The sequence below is a fragment of the Rhipicephalus sanguineus genome, chromosome 11 (genome assembly GCF_013339695.2).
Source record: "Rhipicephalus sanguineus isolate Rsan-2018 chromosome 11, BIME_Rsan_1.4, whole genome shotgun sequence".
NCBI classification, from domain to species: domain Eukaryota; kingdom Metazoa; phylum Arthropoda; class Arachnida; order Ixodida; family Ixodidae; genus Rhipicephalus; species Rhipicephalus sanguineus.
In genome coordinates, this window is record NC_051186.1 from 85,358,539 (window position 1) to 85,378,871 (window position 20,333).

The window sequence follows — 20,333 nt, forward strand, 5'->3', positions numbered from 1 at the left end:
ACAACCAACCCGCTAAGCAAACAAACAAACCCGCTAACCAACCAACCAACCAACCAACCAACCAACCAACAAACAAACAAACAAACAAACAAACAAACAAACAAACAAACAAACAAACAAACAAACAAACAAACAAACAAACAAAGGAATGACAAAATGAAAGGACGGGGGGGGGGGGGGGGGCGTCGTCGTGACAGCAGGGCCCGGTAACGCAAATGAGCGAAAGCGTGAGCGCTGGTAAAAACCTCGGCATCCAGGCACGCGCAAACAAAAGGGAAATAGAAAAAAATAACGGGACGAACGCGAGAAGGAAAAGGGGCACAACGCGTAAGGGACGAGCCGAAGGCGTTGGGGAGGAGGGGCGACAGAGAAAAGGTCTCGCCAGGCGGAACGAAGGGGTACAATGGCGAACGCGGTGTCCGAGAAAGGAAGAAGACTTCTCAAGCAGGGCACCTCGAGTACGGAGAGCTTCTTCGGAGGGAAGGCCTCTTTCGGAGAGGCTCCTCGCAGCACGCCCCCTTCTACAATAGAGACCAGATAGGGCTCGCTGTTTTATAAGAGCGCGGCCGAACGACATAACAATGGGGACACGTGCGAGAGATGGAACGCCGACGCCGCCCATTACGCGCACGTCAATCGACAACAGCGATAAGGTGGAAGCCGGGGCGTCGCCACAAGCTCGTAAGAAGGAGGCGTTGGCGGTTGCTTTTAACGCCGCCGAGGCTAAAAATAAACAAACAAAAGCGGCTTCCTCGACCCGTCAAGCTATGAAAGGGCCACCCGGAGCGATGAAACCAGCTACAGAGATACGCAGGCTGCAAGCCTTCGGCGGTACTGAGAATGCCTGCCAATACGTCAGACGACGACGAAAGACCTGTACTTGGGGAGTAATACGACTCCTGCACATCCGCGCGGCAGCTTTGATTAAGTGAGAAATAATCGCTCACGCTAAAGCACCGTCGTCAAGGAGGAGATACATACTGTGAATGGGTACACTGACAAGTGGTTGTAGCGGATCTTGCGAAAATGATTTGGGAGCGACTGACTGCGCGGATAAGCAAAGACGAGAGGCTTAAGCGATTTATTAGGTGAATAGTGGTGCGGACGTCTCGAATTTAACGCACACGCTGTGATAAGCGTAAGGCGGAGTCGACGATGGATTGGTAGATTAGCCTAGGCTTCCTACACGGCTTTTACCGATGCTTGAGCAAACAGGCGTGATTACGAATTGCGCCTTCGTAAGGATGCAGCAAGGAGTGGACAGAAATCGAACCCATAACCTGGTTCTCGGCTTCAAAATGCGCCAGCCTGTCAGCCCCCTGCTTCCGGTGGTAACAGTGAAACCTTCGTCACCCAGTCTCTATACCCGGTTGTCGGCCCTGCGCGTTAATTAACTTGTGCAACTTCACTTCTTTAATAAACCATTTATACCTCCACTATCATCACATAACTACATTATAAACTAAAGAACTTTGCTACCTTAATATACCATCGCTTTCCTCTGACGCAAACACTTTTTTTTTTCTTTCCTAGCGTTCGTCAAGTTTTTAAACATCTCTCAAACTTCTTAACCTCGAAACTTCCACTCCATATTTGTTAGCTTTAACTTCGACATGGTAACTAACCACAAAAGTTAAATCCGCGCTCACTAACGCTCGACTGGTGTACGCGGTCACTAAAGCCAACACTTGCATAGCCCGTGCATAACATGCTACGAATAAGGGGCAAATAAAAAAAAAGAAACAGCCGACATTCAATGACCGGAGAGGCCCAAAACATCCATTACGAGCCCCACTCGAAGAGTGTCGTTCAACCGTATTTGGTTGCTTTTCATTCACGCTTCATTTTGCTTGCTTTTTCTTACATTCCCGGCTTCGCGATGGATGTCGTCGATCAAAGAGAGGCCACTTGAACCTCTCGCAGCTGCGACGTGACTTGGATGAGAGAGCAGACTCATGTATAATCAATCATCAAGCGAGCCGCGCATAACATATTCATTCCGCATCCCTCTTACGTTACTACTACTCCCAAGCGCTACTTGGAAAGCACGTACGTATTCACGCGCGCACTACACCGAGAAAAAAACTACTACAAACAAACAAACAAGCGCGAAAGCATGATCTATATATAGTGGACGCTGGTGAACACGTATGCAAGGCCCTTTTGGTAGGAACACGGCTCGAATGCGAGCATGCAGGCCAACAACAACAGGGATGACCCAGAACAACAGCTCATGCCGACCCACAACAACAGCCCAGAGGTAAAACAAACTCTCCGAAAAGGCATACTACTGCACACTGGTCTTCGTGTAGTTCTTGAGGAAGACCTACACCGCGTATACAAAAAGTACGGGGCATCATGTTGATGTCCCGCATTGAATGTTTTTATACCTTACGAAAAGTGTAAACACTGAACAGGGAAGTCAAAGCAGCGGAAACTCTAGAGCCGACTGACTCCAATGAATCCAAGTGAAAAAAAAAAAGAAAGGCATGACGACGGCTACACAAGACAACAGTGGCGTACCGATCTGACATACTCGTAGTTTTCACATAGATTCCCTCACTTCGTGGCAACACAACCCACGCAAGGAAAGCTGGGCACAGCAGTCAGACGGGAGAAGGCGTGCGCTCAAACGTCACGAAAGTCACTCAGCCATTGTGATCAGAAAAAAAAAAAGAAAAGTAATATCTTTAAAAGCCTGCTGTCAGCTCTTCTGCGGGCGGACATTTCGGCAACACATCCGTCTTTTTAAACAACACAGCTCTTCCACGGGCGGACATTTCGACAACACATCTGTCTTTTAAAGCAGAGTGCTTCTCTCCGGTAAAGGTCGTGGGACCGAATCCTGGCCGCGGCGGCGCATTTCAAAGGAGGCGAAATGCTAGAGCCCCGTGTACTTAGAGTTCGGTGCTCGTTAAAGAACCCCAAGTGGCCGAAATTTCCGGAGCCCTCCACTACGGCATCACTCATAGTCATATCGTGGTTTTGGGACGTCAAGCCACGATAATTATTATAGTTCTCAGGTAAGCTCAGACACATGACGTCGTTCGCTATCTCATCACAGATACGATTTCATCACAGAAGCGCATCGAAACAGAGTTTGACCTTGCGCAAATGAAGTACGCAATCCTACGGGAGTACGATAAAAAAAAAAAAAAGGCGAAACCCCACTCTCGTAATCGAAGGCCAGCAGAAGCGTCAGAACCTGCCTTTCGAGCAGGGGCTGGCCAGAGCCACGTTACAAAAGAGGCGGACTGTTACCGCAAAAACACAGCAGATCAAGCCCTGCCGTATAGACGAAATCTTCGTATTCCCGCATCGGGCACGGCTCCCTTCCGCCTTACAGACCCAAGACCCCGCTTTCTACTTAGTTTCACGGGGAGCTCGGGATGCTGCACGGCGAAGCGGAATAAGGCCTTCGCCTGCCTGCCTGACTTCGTTACGAGAAGGCCGTATGGAATAGCGGTCCCTTCACCATATGGAGGAAGAGCAAGGTCATTTAGGGCACGACGAGAGGGAGAAAGAAAGAAAGAAAGAAAGAAAGAAAGAAAGAAAGAAAGAAAGAAAGAAAGAAAGAAAGAAAGAAAGAAAGAAAGAAAGAAAGAAAGAAAGAAAGAAAGAAAGAAAGAAAGAAAGAAAGAAAGAAAGAAAGAAAGAAACACGCCTTTCCATTCGTCCCTGACGGCTGATGCTGCAACTTTCTGTTCCCTTACACTGACGAACCATCTGCTGTGCCCGCGGGCTTAAGTTGCTCCCAAGCTTTACCAGCTACAATGGCGTCTGGCTGTACGTGCGTGGCCACCGCGATCAGCGTGCCGTGGCCGATCGCGGAGCCCGTGGTACGTGCATGGTGCCCAAACGAAACGAAATGGGTCGCAGCTCAAACGCAATAATTGGAAAACACTAGCGGAGACGCGCGACTCCAGACGTGGTGATGACTTATTTTTTTAAGCTTCGTAGAGCGATACACTGATACACTGATTTCATTTTTTTTTTAAGACTGCTCTTAGCTCGCACCTAAGAAGACGCCGTACTTGAGGGCTCCGGAAATTTCGACCATCTGGTGCTCTTTGACGAGCACCCAAATCACGTACACGGGCCTATAGCGCTCTGCCTCCATCAAAATAAGCTGGTCGAGCATCATGACCACTAGAGCACCGTGTCGGGCTTTTACCATCACTGTAATACTGCAACTAGCGATCACGTTCAGTATTACCTTTCGAATCGTTTCACCACCGTTACGCCTACACAGTAAGTCTACGTTATAGCCGGCTACCAGACGCTTAGTTCACGAAGGCACGCGATAACGATGTTTCACGGATCCGCTAATGAATGTAGGAGAGTATGCAGCTAATACATCTTTGCAGCCATCGGTTTTCCAGGCGTTCCTTGTGCGCGAAACTGGGACGGAAATAACCTCTAGCATGCGATGCGCTTTCGGAACATACGCGTAACCCGAACAACAACAAAAAAAAGAACCTAAGAATTGCAAGAATAGGGGAAGGAGTCGCAATCAACGCACGTGGCCACATGCGAATGACTCCGTGACGGTGAAGAAAGTTTCGAGATAAAAAAAAAAAAAACTTGCTGACGTGGCAGATCCGCCACCGCGCGGGTGCGTGCAAACACAATGCCCGTTGTTAGCGTCGCCGTGCACGCCCGTTCAGCAAGATGCGCGCTCGCTATCGCGATTCGCCTCCCCGAGGTGGAAATGAATTGGCCTCCAAACTACGCAGATTAAGCGACCTTATTTCGCGAAGGCGCGAAATGAAAGCGGACTTCACGATAAAGGAGCGGGCGTACGGGCCCGCTATACTCTGCTGGCACAAGACCGTTTGTACACCGAGGTGAGCGTTAATTAAAATGCGACGGCGTTGATGAGAGAGCGTTCGAGGCACGCGAACGGCATGCGTGCCTAAGAACTCGGCGTGTGTTTTAACTTTTGGTGGAATCCAAGCAACTTGCGTACGCAGGCGGTACGGCAGCCCTCTGGCGACATTTCAACTAAAGCTCTCTAGTAATGAAGCAAGGTATGGGTACGGGCTGTTGTAGGCCTTTCATTACAAATGTGTTTAGGAAGGGGCGCTCTGTATCATAATCTCTGTCATATATATTTCATGTTCACAATAAAATTTCAGTTGGAAGTCAGCGCTGGTTTTCGTCGGTCTGTCTGTATGTTGTCTTCCCAGTGGCCGTAACCATATTAGCAATGAAGGCTGGAGACTTGGGCAAGTTGGCAGTCGATGCTAAAAATCAGATAGAGCATGGGGAGAAGCGCGCGCGCACAAACACACACACACACACACACACACACACACACACACACACACACACACACACACACACACACACACACACACACACACACACACACACACACACACACACACACACACACAGATAGAGAGAGAGAGAGAGAGCGTTCATTGCAACTCCTACATGCGCCGTATTGCTCAAGCTTGGGCCATTCAGTTTTAATCGCGCCCACGATAATGATGATAACTATGATGAAGATGACGAAGGCATTTTCCAGTGAGACGGGGGAGGTGGCATTCAAGCCACTATACTTCAACGCATTAGTCACACGCAGAACTAATCATACTACGTTCGTAAACGTTTTTCCCTTTTGACGATGGCCAATTCGCGCCGGATTTTCACAATTATAAGCTTGTCTCTCGGCGCAAAACACGCGTACTTTAGTATGAAATTACACGCGCTTACCTGGACAGATCGTTCGTAGTAAAGAAAAAAAAACTGGACTGGGCTCACAAAAGGAATGTAAGCGACAAAGAGCGTTCGTCCACTCAAGAGTTGATCATGCAGGTTTGCGATTCGTAGTTTCTGCATTGTCTGGTTCATCGCAGTATTAACTGCGCAATTTATTTCTGATTAACTGACGTCTTTAGCAAGCGCATTACTACAACACAATGCGTCCACGTAGCAACTTTGATGGGTTATGAAAGTTAAAATCGGGATTGCACTCGTCAGCAATGTTAAGTGTGCATGTGCTTCGGGTTGTCGAAAATTCGTCCTCGCGCTGCTAATCACTGGCCTCCTGGTTAGTTCAACTGGTCAAGGGAACGCCTCGGAGTGGCGTCGCTCTCGGGTTCGAGCACCGTATCAGGAATAATTTTTCGCCAACTAGAACGATTTTATTTCTGAGAAATCCGTACGGATTTCCTCGGCCGCTGTGTGCTACGCTAAGAAAAAAAAAGAAATACAGCAGTGTCACTCTTTTCGGTAAATCCTGACTTGCCAAGTGCATGACTCACTCTAAAGAGACACGTCAACACACTTTTGGGTCCCACGACTCTCATAAGAGAGTATAATGGTCTCCAAAGAGAGTTCACGTAACTCTTTAAAGAGAGTAATATGCCTGGCAAGTCAAGACTCCCCGGAAGGGGTCAAACGACTTTTTTTTTTCTTAGAGTGTATACTAACGCATAGATGGTAATTTTTCCCTGTCATAAAGTTCAAATTTATGAGGACTAGTCCTCGGAGGAAGTACGGAAGAAAAAAAAAAGAGGAGCAGCGAAATTTATGTAAGCAACTCTTTTCCGTTAACATCGTCTTAGTGTGGGTCTGGAGCGGCATGCGTCAAACACTTGAACATCACAAATCGTCTAACATGGAGTAGCGCTGGAGCCAACAGTTACGATTAGTGGACTTGCCTTCGTCAATGCTGGAGACATGTACACTTGCCGAAACTTTGGCTGCTGCAACATTTCCTGTTCGACGGTTTTTCATCGCTTCAAACCGCCATCTTCCTCGAAACCTCTGTCTTGTATGGAACACACAACCATGAGATATTAGTTTGAATGATGGGGTTTAACGTGCCAAAGCGACTCGGGCGGTGAGAGAGGCAATCATGAGACACAGTGCCCGAGTTCATTTTAAGGCACTTCAGTCTATTGATGTACAGTCCGTTACAACCTAAAAATAGATACAAGCTCCGCCAACAGCCGTTAACTTCAATCACAAGACAGTTAGCATCTGATGACTCATCACACTGCCTTTGCAAAGGTTCGCAACATCAAGCGCTTTTACGTGTTTAACCCTTTCAAACACCACCTATGAAGAACTCTCTGTAAATTCGTCAAATCTGTACAGCGTTGTTTCAAGGCACTCGATATTCTACTGCAACAAAAATAATCTCGTAACACATTAATTTATGCGTGTTATAGTAATTGCTCCCAGTTATATTGTAATTAAATATCTCTTTATTGTAATGTAACTCACGCTCTATTTTTGCGCAAATAGAATGAAATCTCATGCTAGAAATATGGTGCAAATTCTTCTCCGGTTATGTCCATGTTGAGCAAAGAAAATTTATGCTTTTTTCGTGGCTCAGGGGAAGCGGCGCGTCGAACGACTCGTCGAGCGTAGTAGTGCCTTCAGCAAAGTGATCATATGCAACATTACACTGCAAAAAGAAGTTAAATGAAGACAAAGTTCTTACGCCGGAGGTCCAATTCATCCAAAGCTCAAACTATCTTATTTAGCCCCTAGACTATTCAAATAAATAAAAAAAAAACAAGTGGTGCAAATAACTGTGTACGTAGCGTGTAATAGGGTTAAGACCGTAGATTTTCACCACAGGGATATACACTGCCCGTCGCTGGTTTTAAGTCGAAAACTTGCACGTCCCGGCAAATTTCGTTAGAACTTTTGACATCACTGCTGAGCCAAACGTGATATTTTTTTTTTTTGGGGGGGGGGCGTATGAGAAACTTGTAATTCCCAATACGTCTATTACATACATAGGAGGAGAGGAAGTGCTTGAGCTTCGAACGGAAACCAGATGGTTCAACACTCTTACCGAGATGACAGAGTGTGGCGGGCACGCGCCTGCTCAGAGAGTGGAGCGGTTATTTTTAAAGGGACACTAAACAGAAAAGCAATTTTTCTCGTATTAGTAAATTACGATTTCACAATACCGAAAGTTAAACTCTTACACCGCGAGAAGGCGCTCTACAAGCGAGAAAACGCGAAAAGAGAAAATACGGGTGGCAACGCCACCTTGAATTTCTCGCACCAGCTCTCCGTGACGTCGGAGAGATTTCTACACCGTCTGCTAGGGCCAACGTAATCGTCTATCGGTAGAGATCGTTTACATTGTGTTCTGAGAAACCCGCACTCTTAACCATAGCAAGTTTCAGAAAATGTCATCAAAGCAATGTGGCCAAAATACGCGAAAAAGACTGAAATTCGTGACGTCACACTGACGTGCGCGTGCTGAAGTTACGGCGCAAAATTCGAAAAGTTTTACTTTGACCTCTTCGAATATTTATCTAATGATGGAGAAATTAATGGATATAGATATTTGAAAGAACAACTGATTTGTCGAAACTGGTTTAATGTTTCACTTTAGTGTCCTTTTACGATTGTAGCCGGCTATACAGGGTGTTTCAAGAAATGTGTCCAACCTTCCCAAAAAATCAGGAAAAAGCGATATTTGATTGCTGCCTTCAGAATTGGTTTTTCTGTAGTGGCAGGAATTTTAAGATGGTTAAAGAAATTATTTGGGACTGTAATTAAAAAAAACTTACATTAATTAACTTTTTATTTAGTGGAGTTAGGTGGTTGTGTCAAATGGGAGAATTGAAGTTCTTCATGCCAGAAACCCAACCCAACTTTGAGATTTCGAAAAAGTGGCATCTAGTAATAATTACGAAGTAATGAAATTCGACCAAATTCAATGGCGAAACCTAAACAGAAACATGGAAGAACGTAACTCCCATATTCTTCTCAGGCGTCCACAATGAGTGAATGACTTTTTATATAGCGCTAGGCATCTTAAGATGATTAGAGACAGGACTTGAGACAGTAATTAAGAAAGTTAAATTATTAACTTGTTAATTACCGGAGTTAGGTGACTGTGTCAAATTGGGGAATTGAAGTTCTTCGTGCCAGAAACCCATGTCAACATTGAGATTTCGAAAAAGCAGCCTCTTGTAATAATTACGTGGTAATGAAATTCAACCGAATTCGATGGCTTTCGCTGTTGAAAGCCGTTGCATTTCGTTGAATTTCATTACGCCACAACAATTACCAGAGGACGCTTTTTCGAAATCTCAAAGCTCGGATGGGTTCCTCGCATGAAGAACTTCAATTCTCCCATTTGACACAATCACCTAACTCCACTAATTAAAAAGTTAATTAATCTAACTTTCTTAATTACTGTCCTAAATGATGTCCTTAGCTACCTTAAGATTCATGCCGCTACAGAAAAAGCGATTCTGAAAGCCCCGAGCAAATATCGCATTTTCCAGATTTTTTGAGAAGGTTGGACACATTTCTTGAAACACTGTATATCATATTGTAAAAGAGACGACGACAGTGACAGACAACGCCCCCCCCCCCTCCTCCCCAAACATACACGCACATACACACAAAACAGAGTAAACCATATCTCAGCCATCGAATAAATGCGAATACAAAATCATGACCTCAGTCGTTCCAGAGTAGAACGTAAACCATATCTCAGCCATCGAATAAATGCGAATACAAAATCACTGACCTCAGTCGTTCCATCGTCGATTTTCTGCTGCAGCATTTGAACAGTTAATTCACCGCCGCCATTGGCAGCGTCCTGAACGGCTGCAGCGGCGGCAGCACCTTTGCCCTGCGTCGCCGCAGGCGCGGCAGTGGCTGTTTTTAACACCATTTTGACTTCCTTCGCCGCTTCTTTATCACCTCTTCGGAGTGTTTTACACGGGTTCGAAGGTCAAGACTCCTTAGCGCACAAAACACTCGCGCACACACTCACAAACCGACGAACGCCGGCCAAGCAGCAAATCCACAAGCCGCAATACGAGGTCCAGATGACTGCGGGCCTACGGCGTAGAGTTTATGGCCGAGTTCAAGGACAAAGTCTTCAAGAAGTTTTCGTTACGGGCGTCTAGTTCACGGACGCAAGTCTCTTCTCGTCCGCTTCGGCCAAGTCAAATATCCCAGAAAAAAATGCCGAGGGAGGTCAATGAACGAAGCCAAGACAAGACGCAGACGGTACTTCGTTGGCTTTACAAGGAAGCCAGACGGAGAGTGAAAAAAAAAAAGGACTTCGGAATGGTAACACCGGCTGTGTCCAAACACCTGTGCTCAGACAACGCAACACTATTAGGGGAGAGTGTTTGCCAGTACTGCACGACTAACTGTTCTAGTCACTGACCCTGTCACTTCAGCTCACGCGACGCCAATTCGTCTCCGCTTGAACTGATCAACCCGAGTAAGTACGTTGCCACCTTCTTCGAGACGAGAAACCGCGTTTTTCCGATCTTATCGTGTACAAAAATAACACGTGGCCTTTCAACTACTCCGTGCCCAATATTGCGAAAACAGTTTCTATCTAAATGCAGCTGAGCGCTTTCGCACGCTTATCCGTCCCAGCGTTCAAGCGGCTATTTCTAGAACGCGCCGAAAGAACTTTTTCCTCTTTCTCGTGAGTGGGCCGCGCGGGTATAAAAGTCTAAAAAATAAGTATTATTTGTTCGTTTAACGATTTTAAACTTATTTGCTGTGTGCGTATTTTTTTTCTTTCTTTCTTTGGCGGCAGTTACTTTGATCAGGTGGCTGAAACGACCGTGCCGTTTAGTGCACTAAAAGAGAGATCGGATTCTCTAAAGTCAACAACTAGGCGCTCTTTCGAGACAAAACTTGAGCCGACTTGGAGTTCAAGGTGGCCGATCGCGGAGAGCTCAAGCTCGAAGTGAAAATACGATTTTTTTTTTGTTAAGAGATCCTGTGCCTTTACGGGTAGGAGGCAAACAAACAATGTTTCCACGACGCACTTAGAGACACCGGTCCGCTTAAAAGTCCCGGAGACCAAAGCTCAAAGTGGCGCGTAAGCCGCTTTCGTTTTGTCTCAACAGTGACGGGTGAAGGTCACCGACGAACTCGCGAGACAACCTTTCAAAGTCTCCAAGCTGATCTTGAAAAGGCTAATCCGCGGAGATGTAAACAAAAGGAGAAAAGAGGTTAAAGTGACGGTGCGCGAAAAGCGTGCAGTAGAACGAAAAAACGAGTACGCTAAGGAACAATCGCTTCAAGGTGCGACCGGTAACTTTATTTTCCGTCCTCTTAGGAGCTCTTAAGAGTCGAGGACGGCTTCACCAGCTTAACGTCAACGCGAATTTTCGTAGACTTGTTCGTTCGAGCGCATCGAGGTTCGACACGGAGAGCGCGAAAAGTGGCGCGATGTCTCGCCGTTAGCGAGATTCGGCGGGATCAGTAGCCGAAATGTTTCTTTAGGCCAACGTTTCTGCAAAGGAAGCGAGGCGAGGCGAGCCGCAAAAGCCGAGAGCAACCAGGGGATACAAACGCCAGAAAAAAAAAAAAAACGTTGCCTATGGAGCGATAATGAAGCTTATCAGCGAAGCTTTGAAGAAAACGAATGAGTCTTCCAAAGTTGCTCGTTTTATGAGAACCACCTGAAGGCCGGAGCTTCGCTGTCGAACTCAGTGCGTACGCAGCGGTATTCACGAAGCGAAGACAGTTCGCCAGTGAACGTAACGCTTCGAAGAGATTGCTTTCCGATTCACATGTGCCAGATGACGCAATCTGACGCAACCTGAAGCTGCGGTAAGACTCGGGAAAAACCGCACTAAGATGTCACCTGCTGTGTGTTCTCAAAAAAAAAAAAAAAATCTCGCGAACGGATTTATCCGGGATCAGTTCACACAAACAGCCGTCACTCAACAATCCAGAAACGCGGAGACAACAGCTTGGGTTGTTGAGCAGACGACGTGGAAGAAAGCAGACGCGATATTTTGTATTTTCCCCAGAGGATACACAACACACTTCAACGAAGGTGACACAGCCTCAGTACGAAACTACGACACAGAAGCGGCAACAACGACGGGCCTAGTTATCTTGTTTTGTACTTTGCGGCGAGAAGTGAGAGCTGCGCCGGGACTATCCAAGCGACTGGTTGCCAACGATAGAAAGGTATTCCTGAACTTCCAGTCTTCGCGGTTTTAACGCACAGAGCCTGTCTACACAAGACACAACCCGTGTGGCACTTATTCTGTCTAGGAATCTAGTAGCTCGAGCGGAAATGGTCACGCACTGCTATAGCTGATATCGACAAATCTACGAACACTGGTACAACCGGATCGTTTTGACAACCTGGCCGAAACGCAGTTAACGTAAACACACACTCACTACGTCGTAAGAATTTCTTTTCTTCCGCTGTTAGTCAGTTACCGCTGAACGAACACTTTCCGAGAATGAACGCAGCAAGAAGCGCCGCTCATAGTGCACAATTTCGCGCAACGCGAATTCCGGAACTAACGCGATACCAATAACAGCAAGGTGGATACGATGTGTCACCGCCTAATCAAGGGGGAAAGAAAACTGCGCTTTCAACACTGCGCTTAACGGGTGCGTCTCACAGAATGAGGAGAGCCGTTGGTAAAAGCGCTCAAAGGAAGTTCCAATGGCTGTTTCCGTCACCAAAAGTTTACTTCCTGTCACAGGAAGGAAGAAGTTGACGTTACGTCAGAGCAAGAAGGCTCGCAGAGTCGGCAGGAAAAAGAGAAATCGCTGCCATCACTGAAGCACAACTCCGATGGGAAGACCCGAAACTTCGCGCAGAAAGTTTTCACAGTGAAACGCCGCTTCCCAACTTTCACCGCGATTTAAGTCGAAGCTTGCTTTGTCACAGGGCCTGGTGTATGGGCTGACACTGGCGAAAAACAGGTATCTTATTCTGGAGGGCTGAAAAGAATCACTTAATCCTTTCTTCGCTGACGGGTGGCGTCCTCTCTAACGAGTTTTTGACGAAGTTGTAAGCGAGCGTTCCCGTCGTTTAATATTTCACAGCGTTCCAACGCTCCAAAAGGTGTGAAGGCGTCGCTCGTTTTGTTTCGCAGACTTCGCTCACAGTTTGCTGCAAATCCAGATGAGCTGCCTCAGCGACGATCTCATCAACTCCGAAACCACAGAAGTTGTCGTTCCCACACGCGCCACACGACACTTACGCGGCGAAAAAAAAAAAAAAATCACCCCGTCTGCAGACTTAATCCGAGGTCGGACGAAGTTCACAAAGACCGTAGCGACGCGAAGGAAAAGAAGAAAAGAAACACAAACACCTCCGGAACGAAGAACGGGACGACACTCCCGAAAAAAAAATAACGCAGTTTCTCACGCAGAGTGCTCCTCGTTTCCGGGTTTCCTTCGACGCAGGCGAAACACGTTTCGCTCCCTGGTGGTTTGGGACGATAGCGAACAGGTAGGCGGAGATGCACCGCGCGGTGACATGTTTACGGCGGTTGTGGCCCCTTGCGCCGTCGCGACCACGACCAAACTCTCGTCTGACCAGCGGACTTGCCACGCGCTCGCTTAAATTCGCGCCGCTACGCGGGAAAGGCGAAGGGGAAACAGGGAGAGAGTGGTTGTGGCGACGGAGAGTGCGGGCGAGAATTGAGAGAGAGAGAGAGCGGAAGAGTGAAGCTAGGGCGCATGCGCGGCTCTTACGCGTCACTGATGACGAAAGACGCGCCATCGCCGTCACGCCGCCGCCGACGATTCGCGCGCGGGCTAGCAGCCGAAACACCGAGAGGGAAAGTTTCGATTCGCGCCGGAGCGCGGGAAAACGTGACTGGAATGAAAAAAAAAAAAGCTCGCGAAAGCGTGCGCCGAACTGGAAGAATAGCGCATCTGATTAGTTTAAGCAATACATTCGCCGATGAACCGATCCAAGTGTGGGCTCTAAGAAAGCTTTAAAGCATAAAAATATCATGTTAAAAATATATTTTGACTAATTGAAGAAGGGCCATCAAGATCATTTCCTTGTTTACCGTTCGCTGGCCTCGGCTTTAAAACCTCACCGACGAAACCACAGTATCACTGTGTTAGCTTTCTGCTTTAAACCGACGCAATCAAGTAGATTGAGATCGGTGCAGACGAAACCAATTTGTTTCAATCAAGCCCTCACATAATCCTTAACGACTGCGGCAGCAGGGGCCATCTGAAAGCTCACAGGGTCACTTATGCATTTGCCTAAGACGACTCGAAGGCGAAAGCCACCTTTTTCTTCTCAGTCGATGCAGTGGTCCTCCCCCGCTCCACCCCGAAAGCTTTCTGAAACCAACGTGGTTTTGCACTGCCTCCAGGATCGGAGTCATTGCAAGCTTTCTGCACCTCAGCTGGTTTCGCACTGCCTCCGTGATCGGCCCACCTTTGACCAAGCTACTATGTCATGTGATGACGCTATCATGTGACGCCGCGGTATGTGACGTCGTGATGACGTGTATGGTGACGTCATCACGTGACGATATTTTCGCATAAATCGTGTTGACGGAGACACCGGGTTCGCCGACGCCGAGGGTTGATTTTCGGGTTAGATGAGGCATCTAATTATTATATTAACCCTACAAGAGGCATCTAAGGCTTTCGCCCTTACACAAATCCTAACTTCCCCTGTAGAGGGTGCACCACTGCAAGCATAGTGCTTATGAGGCAAAGCAAACTTTCAGTCGACGAGCGTGTTTGTCTCCGAGATTACCAGAATTCACCCGCATGAACAGAGACAACGCAACCCGAGGCGAATGGCACAAGAAAAGTTTCGGCTACTCTGAGCGACTGACATGTCGCAAATAGCCTCCTTTTGAAAAAAAGGATTGACAATTCGGACGGTCTTTGCGGAGTAAAAGCTAACCGCGAAAGCACCCCTAGGGCCCAGTTAAATTTATTTATTTTTTTTTTGACAAAGACTACGTGCTGCTATCTTCATATCTCGTATACCAGTTACTCATGTATTTCACTTTAATATATGCGACGGGAACCCGAAACTAATGTCATGCGAAGGAACAAGAAAAACGATAAAAAGCAGATTCAGAAGCAATAGACGACGAAGCATTCCAGAGAACCCTCGTGAACCAAGCTTCGACAACTTTCAGCCTACGTCCATCAACCCCGGCGTTATACTTTCCGAAGCCGAATCTACCCTTCTCCCTCCCTCGCGGCTTTAGAAGTCAAGGCACCGCCATTCAAACCGCGGCTCCCAGACCGAAATTACACGTCTGCGGTCCCAGTGGAAAGCCTCGAGGTAAAAAAGACATTCTCCGGCAGCAAATGGACTGCTGGCGGCGACACTCTTGTACCCGTAGCTTCCGGTACAAAAAAACAAACAAAAAAGAGTAAAAGTAAGAGATGAGAAGGAAGAGTCGGGCGGGAAAGAACACTCGAGTCGAACGTCTCGAAGGAGAAGCTGCCCCGAGAGGCATAAAAGACTGATCAACAACTCTGACATTTTCGTACTTTTTTTTATGTTCCTGTAAGCGATGCTGTATAAATAGGGGCGGGCTGTTAGCACGAAAATAAGTTCCCCGCCTTCGGCTGCTGCTCTAGCTAGACCAGAGAACAGACGAAAAACATTTGCTGTCTCACCAACAAAGGAACCGGTGGGAGTTGTTCCGCGTATAGAATTTTACCTGACAGTGTCACTCTGAAGTTAGGGCAAAGAATCAAGCGCTTTATAAGAGAGAACACTAAGTAGTGGGGAAAAAAAAGAACCCTGTGGGACTTCATGCGCGCAGTCGCCGGAGACACGTACGTACCAAGTGCCAATGACAGCGCAGTTTTAAGAATGCTCACGCGCATCCTTCTTGAAGTCGGCCAGCGCGACAGTAACGGAAGCTTAAAAGTACATATGTATGTACAGCGTATGTACGGCGTTGTGTGTACAGGTGTATGTATTCAATGTTTCGCTTTACTCGGTGATGGACACGCTAGTACTTTAAGCAATCAAGTAGCCTACAAGTATGTCGGATTCAACAGCAAAGAAGAGGCACCTTGTAGCAGTAAAAATATACTCATCGGAAACTCACCGTAGAAGCTGAAATAGTACAGTTTACACAGACGCACAACGTCAAAGTGATGATTGCACAAGAATGTTCACGTAGCACAAAGCTCAAACAGCGCTCCCCAATTTCGAGACTATGTACACTCCTTAAAATGCTCTATTCAGCTATCTTCCATTCGCCAACGCTCTAATAGCATATAAGCGACACCAAACGTTAAAAAAAAAAAAAACAGACGCGTAAGTTCACTGTATGCAATCTCAACCGCTTCTTCCTGCGAATTCAATGTAGATCCCAATGGCGATGCATATACGAAAAAGATAGTTCGACGCAGCGTTTGTTCACTGCCGTATGTGCTGTGGCACTCCCGCACTTCTCATTTCTTTTCAAGGAGGACACAGTGCAGTGCGCATTCGAACCACGCCTCTTCAATGAAAAAAAAAAATGAAAGCCACATCGAAGTTTCACTCCGCTCCTATCAGCCATTTTTTTCTCGCAATCTAAGACACAAAAGCGAGTGGCGACACGAAGCATGCGGACCGTTTATCACTTTCATTCTTTTATTATCTCATCTTTTTATTTACTCGTCCAGAGTACTACGGGCACTTCAACGACACTTTATATCTTAGGACTTTCCAAAGAACAAGGAGTACGTGGACACGATCAATTTTCAAGAAATCTCGGATTATAAACAAACAAACAAAAAAGAAAAGAAAGAACCCTTTGTCTTCACTTTTCTTGAAAACACAAAAGAAACGGACGCAAAATAAAAGGCATGGAAATATCGTAGGCGTCGCAAAAACAAAGGGAAACGTAGAAGAGCAACGCTTGAAACCAAAGAGAACGGGGAACTGTGGTATGACGACAGGGCTTGCAGGGAGCACGAAGAAGTGTCGTAGATCACGCGCCTCTGTCGCGCACGCACATACCACTGGGAGCACTTTGGCCAATGGCGATAGAACCCTGCTTCCATACAAGTGTAAAGCACAGCGAAAAAAAAAAAAAAACCTCAGCAACCAGAAAGAATATAGTGGAGAGATTATATGGAGGCATACCGGCAGTCGACACGAAAAGTCGTAAATCTACGGAAGGAACGGTCAGGTGAGCACAGCGCCATTTTTTGGTCTTTTACTTTTTCTAAAATCCGCAGACTCACGCGTTTTGGCTCGTTTTCCAGCACGTAGCTCGAAGAGCAGCAAAATGCGATGACTTAAGAAAGTACGTGAACGAGGAATGTTGCAATGGTGGCAAATTTGGTGAACTGCGCATGTGTAGCGCAGTTTTCGTGCTTTGAAATTTGTTTCTTGTTGCCACTAGTTTGTACTCACGAGAGCTGCAGAACAGACGGACAAAAGTGCGCGCGAGAGACGGGATAAATTTCTCGCGACAGTTCGCTGAAAAGAAAATAAGAAAGGAGGAAGATTTCCCTTTCCCTTTTACGCCGCCTGCATCCAGTCCATTATTCACCTAGCAATGTGACAGGTCGAAAACGGCGTTAAAGGCAACGCGCCGCTGCCAACAAAGAGAATCCGCGAATGGAAACTCAAAAAACGCCTGGCCTGCGCTGAAACCGCAGCACAGTCACATCGAAAGCTGGAAGAGCGGCGTTTCTAGAAGCTCTCTTGGGGCTACTAATACAAGTACACTAGCAAGGTACCCACTACGCCATAAATCACAATTTTGGTGAAGTTGGGAAGCACCCACAAAGCTAATATTCGTCATTCTGAGGAGAAACCAGGCACCAGCAACACGTCTGTAAGGCATTATGTGCACTTTGTTGACGCGACGACTGATGAAGATGAATTACGACTCATCCCTTTGTAATGGGTTGGAAGCTTTAAACGGCCCGCCAGTTATGCAATTTGCATGAAGTGACGCCCGGTCGCTATTTCACTGTCCCTCCATGCAATATAACATACGTTGACGTGGGAGAGAGAGAGAGAGGGCGGGGCGAAGAACTTTACTGAGACCCCGAGGAAATGGAACATGCGCTTATGGGCTTCCTTGGCAACCAATACAAGTGCACTTGCGAGGAACCCACTACGCTATAAATCATTGTAATTTTTGAGAAGTCGGAAAGCAGGCATTATGCCATTTTTCGTCATTCTACGGAGAGCCGCGGTACCTTCTAAACGCATGTAAGGCATTATGCGCACTTTGTTGATGCTGTGTCTGATGACGATGAAGAATTATGGCGGAGCCCTTTGTAATGGGTTGGAAGCATTCAACAACCTTCTCGTTGCGCAATCCGCATTGTGTGACGCCTGGCTACAGAATTCGCGTTGTGCGACGCTTGGTGCTTATTTTACTCTTCTACCACGCTATATTGCACGTGTTAATGTGGTTGCTTCCCGATTACCCGACATGAAGCCTGTATAGGACCTTTTTGCAAAGCAGTTTCAAGCACCGGCATGGCTCAGAGGTTGAATACTGGGCTCCCATGCAGAGGACCCAGGTTCGAACCTCGTTCCATCCTGGAATTTTTTTCTTATTTCGTGTTTTTTTTATTTAAAACGATAGTGGTTACGGACACCGGCGGCGGCGGACAACTACGGCGCCAAAAACGGCCGCTGAAATGACCTCATAACAGCTTTCGCTGTAAAACACGCCGAAGTGCATACAGAAATGTAATCGAGTGTCTACTACCAGGACCGTTCATTCAAAAAGCCAAACTGAAAGAACGAAACAGACACAAAAACGTCTGTGGTTGTCTGCCCCATTTAACCGAAGTTGAGGTACACTCCACAAACAGCACAAGAGTGAAACGAGGTACAAAGCTGTCCTTAGTTGTATATAGCAAGATTTCAGGTGTTCTCGAAGAAACAAAAGAACGAGCGTAGTGTACGCAAGAGACAAATCCTTCTTCAGTGAAGAAGCAAGCGACGCAAGACACAACGCGACAGAGATTACATTTAGCACCATTTCCGAAGTAGTAGTGGAAAAATCAGAGTCGTTTCTATGGTGAAAATGTAAGTAGCAGACATAGACAGGTGTACGGTAAAATATGTTACGAACAAACCTGTGAACGTTAAAACATCGTTAATCATGGATACGGCGCAGCAAAGGAAAAAAAACGGAGGGGGGGGGGCGGGGGGCGGACGAATAGACAGACAGCTTGAAAAACGTTTCTCCCACACCTGGGCCGGGGTTTTAGAACTGGTTTTCTTTTATTCTAATTTCTCTTAATCTTTTGTTGCCACCGGGCTACAGCGAACGATCAATGAGAAGCTCTAAAGAAAGGCGCGCCCGCCGATCCAACGCGAGGCTTATCCCAAGAAAAAAAAAAAAAAAAGGCAATTGGCTGTTCACTGACACGCCATCCCTCGCTGGGTTATGGACAGGAAAGCCGGCCAGCTGGGAAGCTCCCAATAAATAGGTGGCTACGATACTGAGCGATGCTGAGAACCTACCTCTCTCTCTCTCTCTATAATATATATATATATATATATATATATATATATATATCTATATATATATATATATATATATATATATATATATATATATATATATATATATGTATATATATATATATATATATATGTATATATATATATATATATATATATATATATATATATATATATGTACGTACACCACTCTCTCTCCTCAGGGCCCCTTGTCCGTCGGAAACCGCCTTTCGATCTTTCTTAAAGACAAATTTCCCGGCTCATCTTCTTTATCGATCAAAGGAAGCTAACGGGACTCCATTGGCCACTATCAGCCACCTCGCTAAATGTGTGCAACGCTGCGAGGCCTGTGCGGGAGGAATCCTGTAAGCCCGTCGGAAACGGGAGGGAGCTGCACGGCTTATGAAACTGAGCACCGCTAGTTGATTGCTTCGAATAATCCCGCACGAAGCAAAAATAGAGAGAAGCAAAGACGGGTGACGGAGAAGTAGGTGACAAATACAAACGTAAGCGCTCTCATTTTCGGCGCTTTTTTTTCTCTTCACTTTCTGAGAAGGTGCACTATCAAAGGTAGCCTACCAACCTATCTAGGAGGCGTCGCAGAGAGGGTTATCAAAGGCAGGAATTGAAGTACTTTGTGACCAGCTCACGCGCCGAGTGGCTTTCTCCGCAGTGCATAAAACTAAGATAAGTACGCAGCGAACTCCATGAGTACGTTCTTCGTAGCCAACGGTTGCTGTAACTAACCAACTAAAAATTCAGATTGCACGGTCATGCGTAAGAGAAATACATTGTTTCTTTCTTTCGATACCTGAGCTCTTCAACGCTGCAAGCCGAGTCATCTTGTTCGGGACTAAGTTTTCTAAAGCGAGATTTGACTGAGTCCAACCCTTGCGTGCTGTGCGCTTTTCTTTAGGATTTGAAGTGTTTTTTTTTTCACTTCAGAGCTGCGGTTAGCACAGCTAAAAACTTAATCTACAATACTTTTATACCTTGCTACTGAAGGGTTTGTCAAGGCCGTGAAACTGCGACGTCGCCATTGATGACGAAAGAAGCGTCGGCGCTTTTCACAGCTGCCATGCCTGACGGAAGCAACCGCCGTTTTATCCGACATATAACA

The 20,333-nt window shown here is 46.6% G+C and overlaps 1 protein-coding gene across 11 annotated transcripts in view; it reads right to left on the minus strand.

The window, feature by feature from the left end:
• The window catches only part of LOC119374441 (synaptosomal-associated protein 25), a 302,757-nt gene that overhangs the window by 132,501 nt on the left and 149,923 nt on the right, over positions 1-20,333 (minus strand). For 7 of the 11 annotated variants that reach the window (XM_037644535.2, XM_037644533.2, XM_049420422.1 and 4 more), the window contains exon 1: positions 9,521-13,312. The exons of 3 other annotated variants lie outside the window; for them this stretch is intronic. In XM_037644535.2, the coding sequence (XP_037500463.1) occupies positions 9,521-9,667 (147 nt within the window). In that variant the 5' untranslated portion in view covers positions 9,668-13,312. Of the gene's footprint in view, positions 1-9,520; positions 13,313-20,333 lie in introns of those variants that run through there. One more of the 11 variants, XM_037644532.2, reaches the window with a different exon arrangement.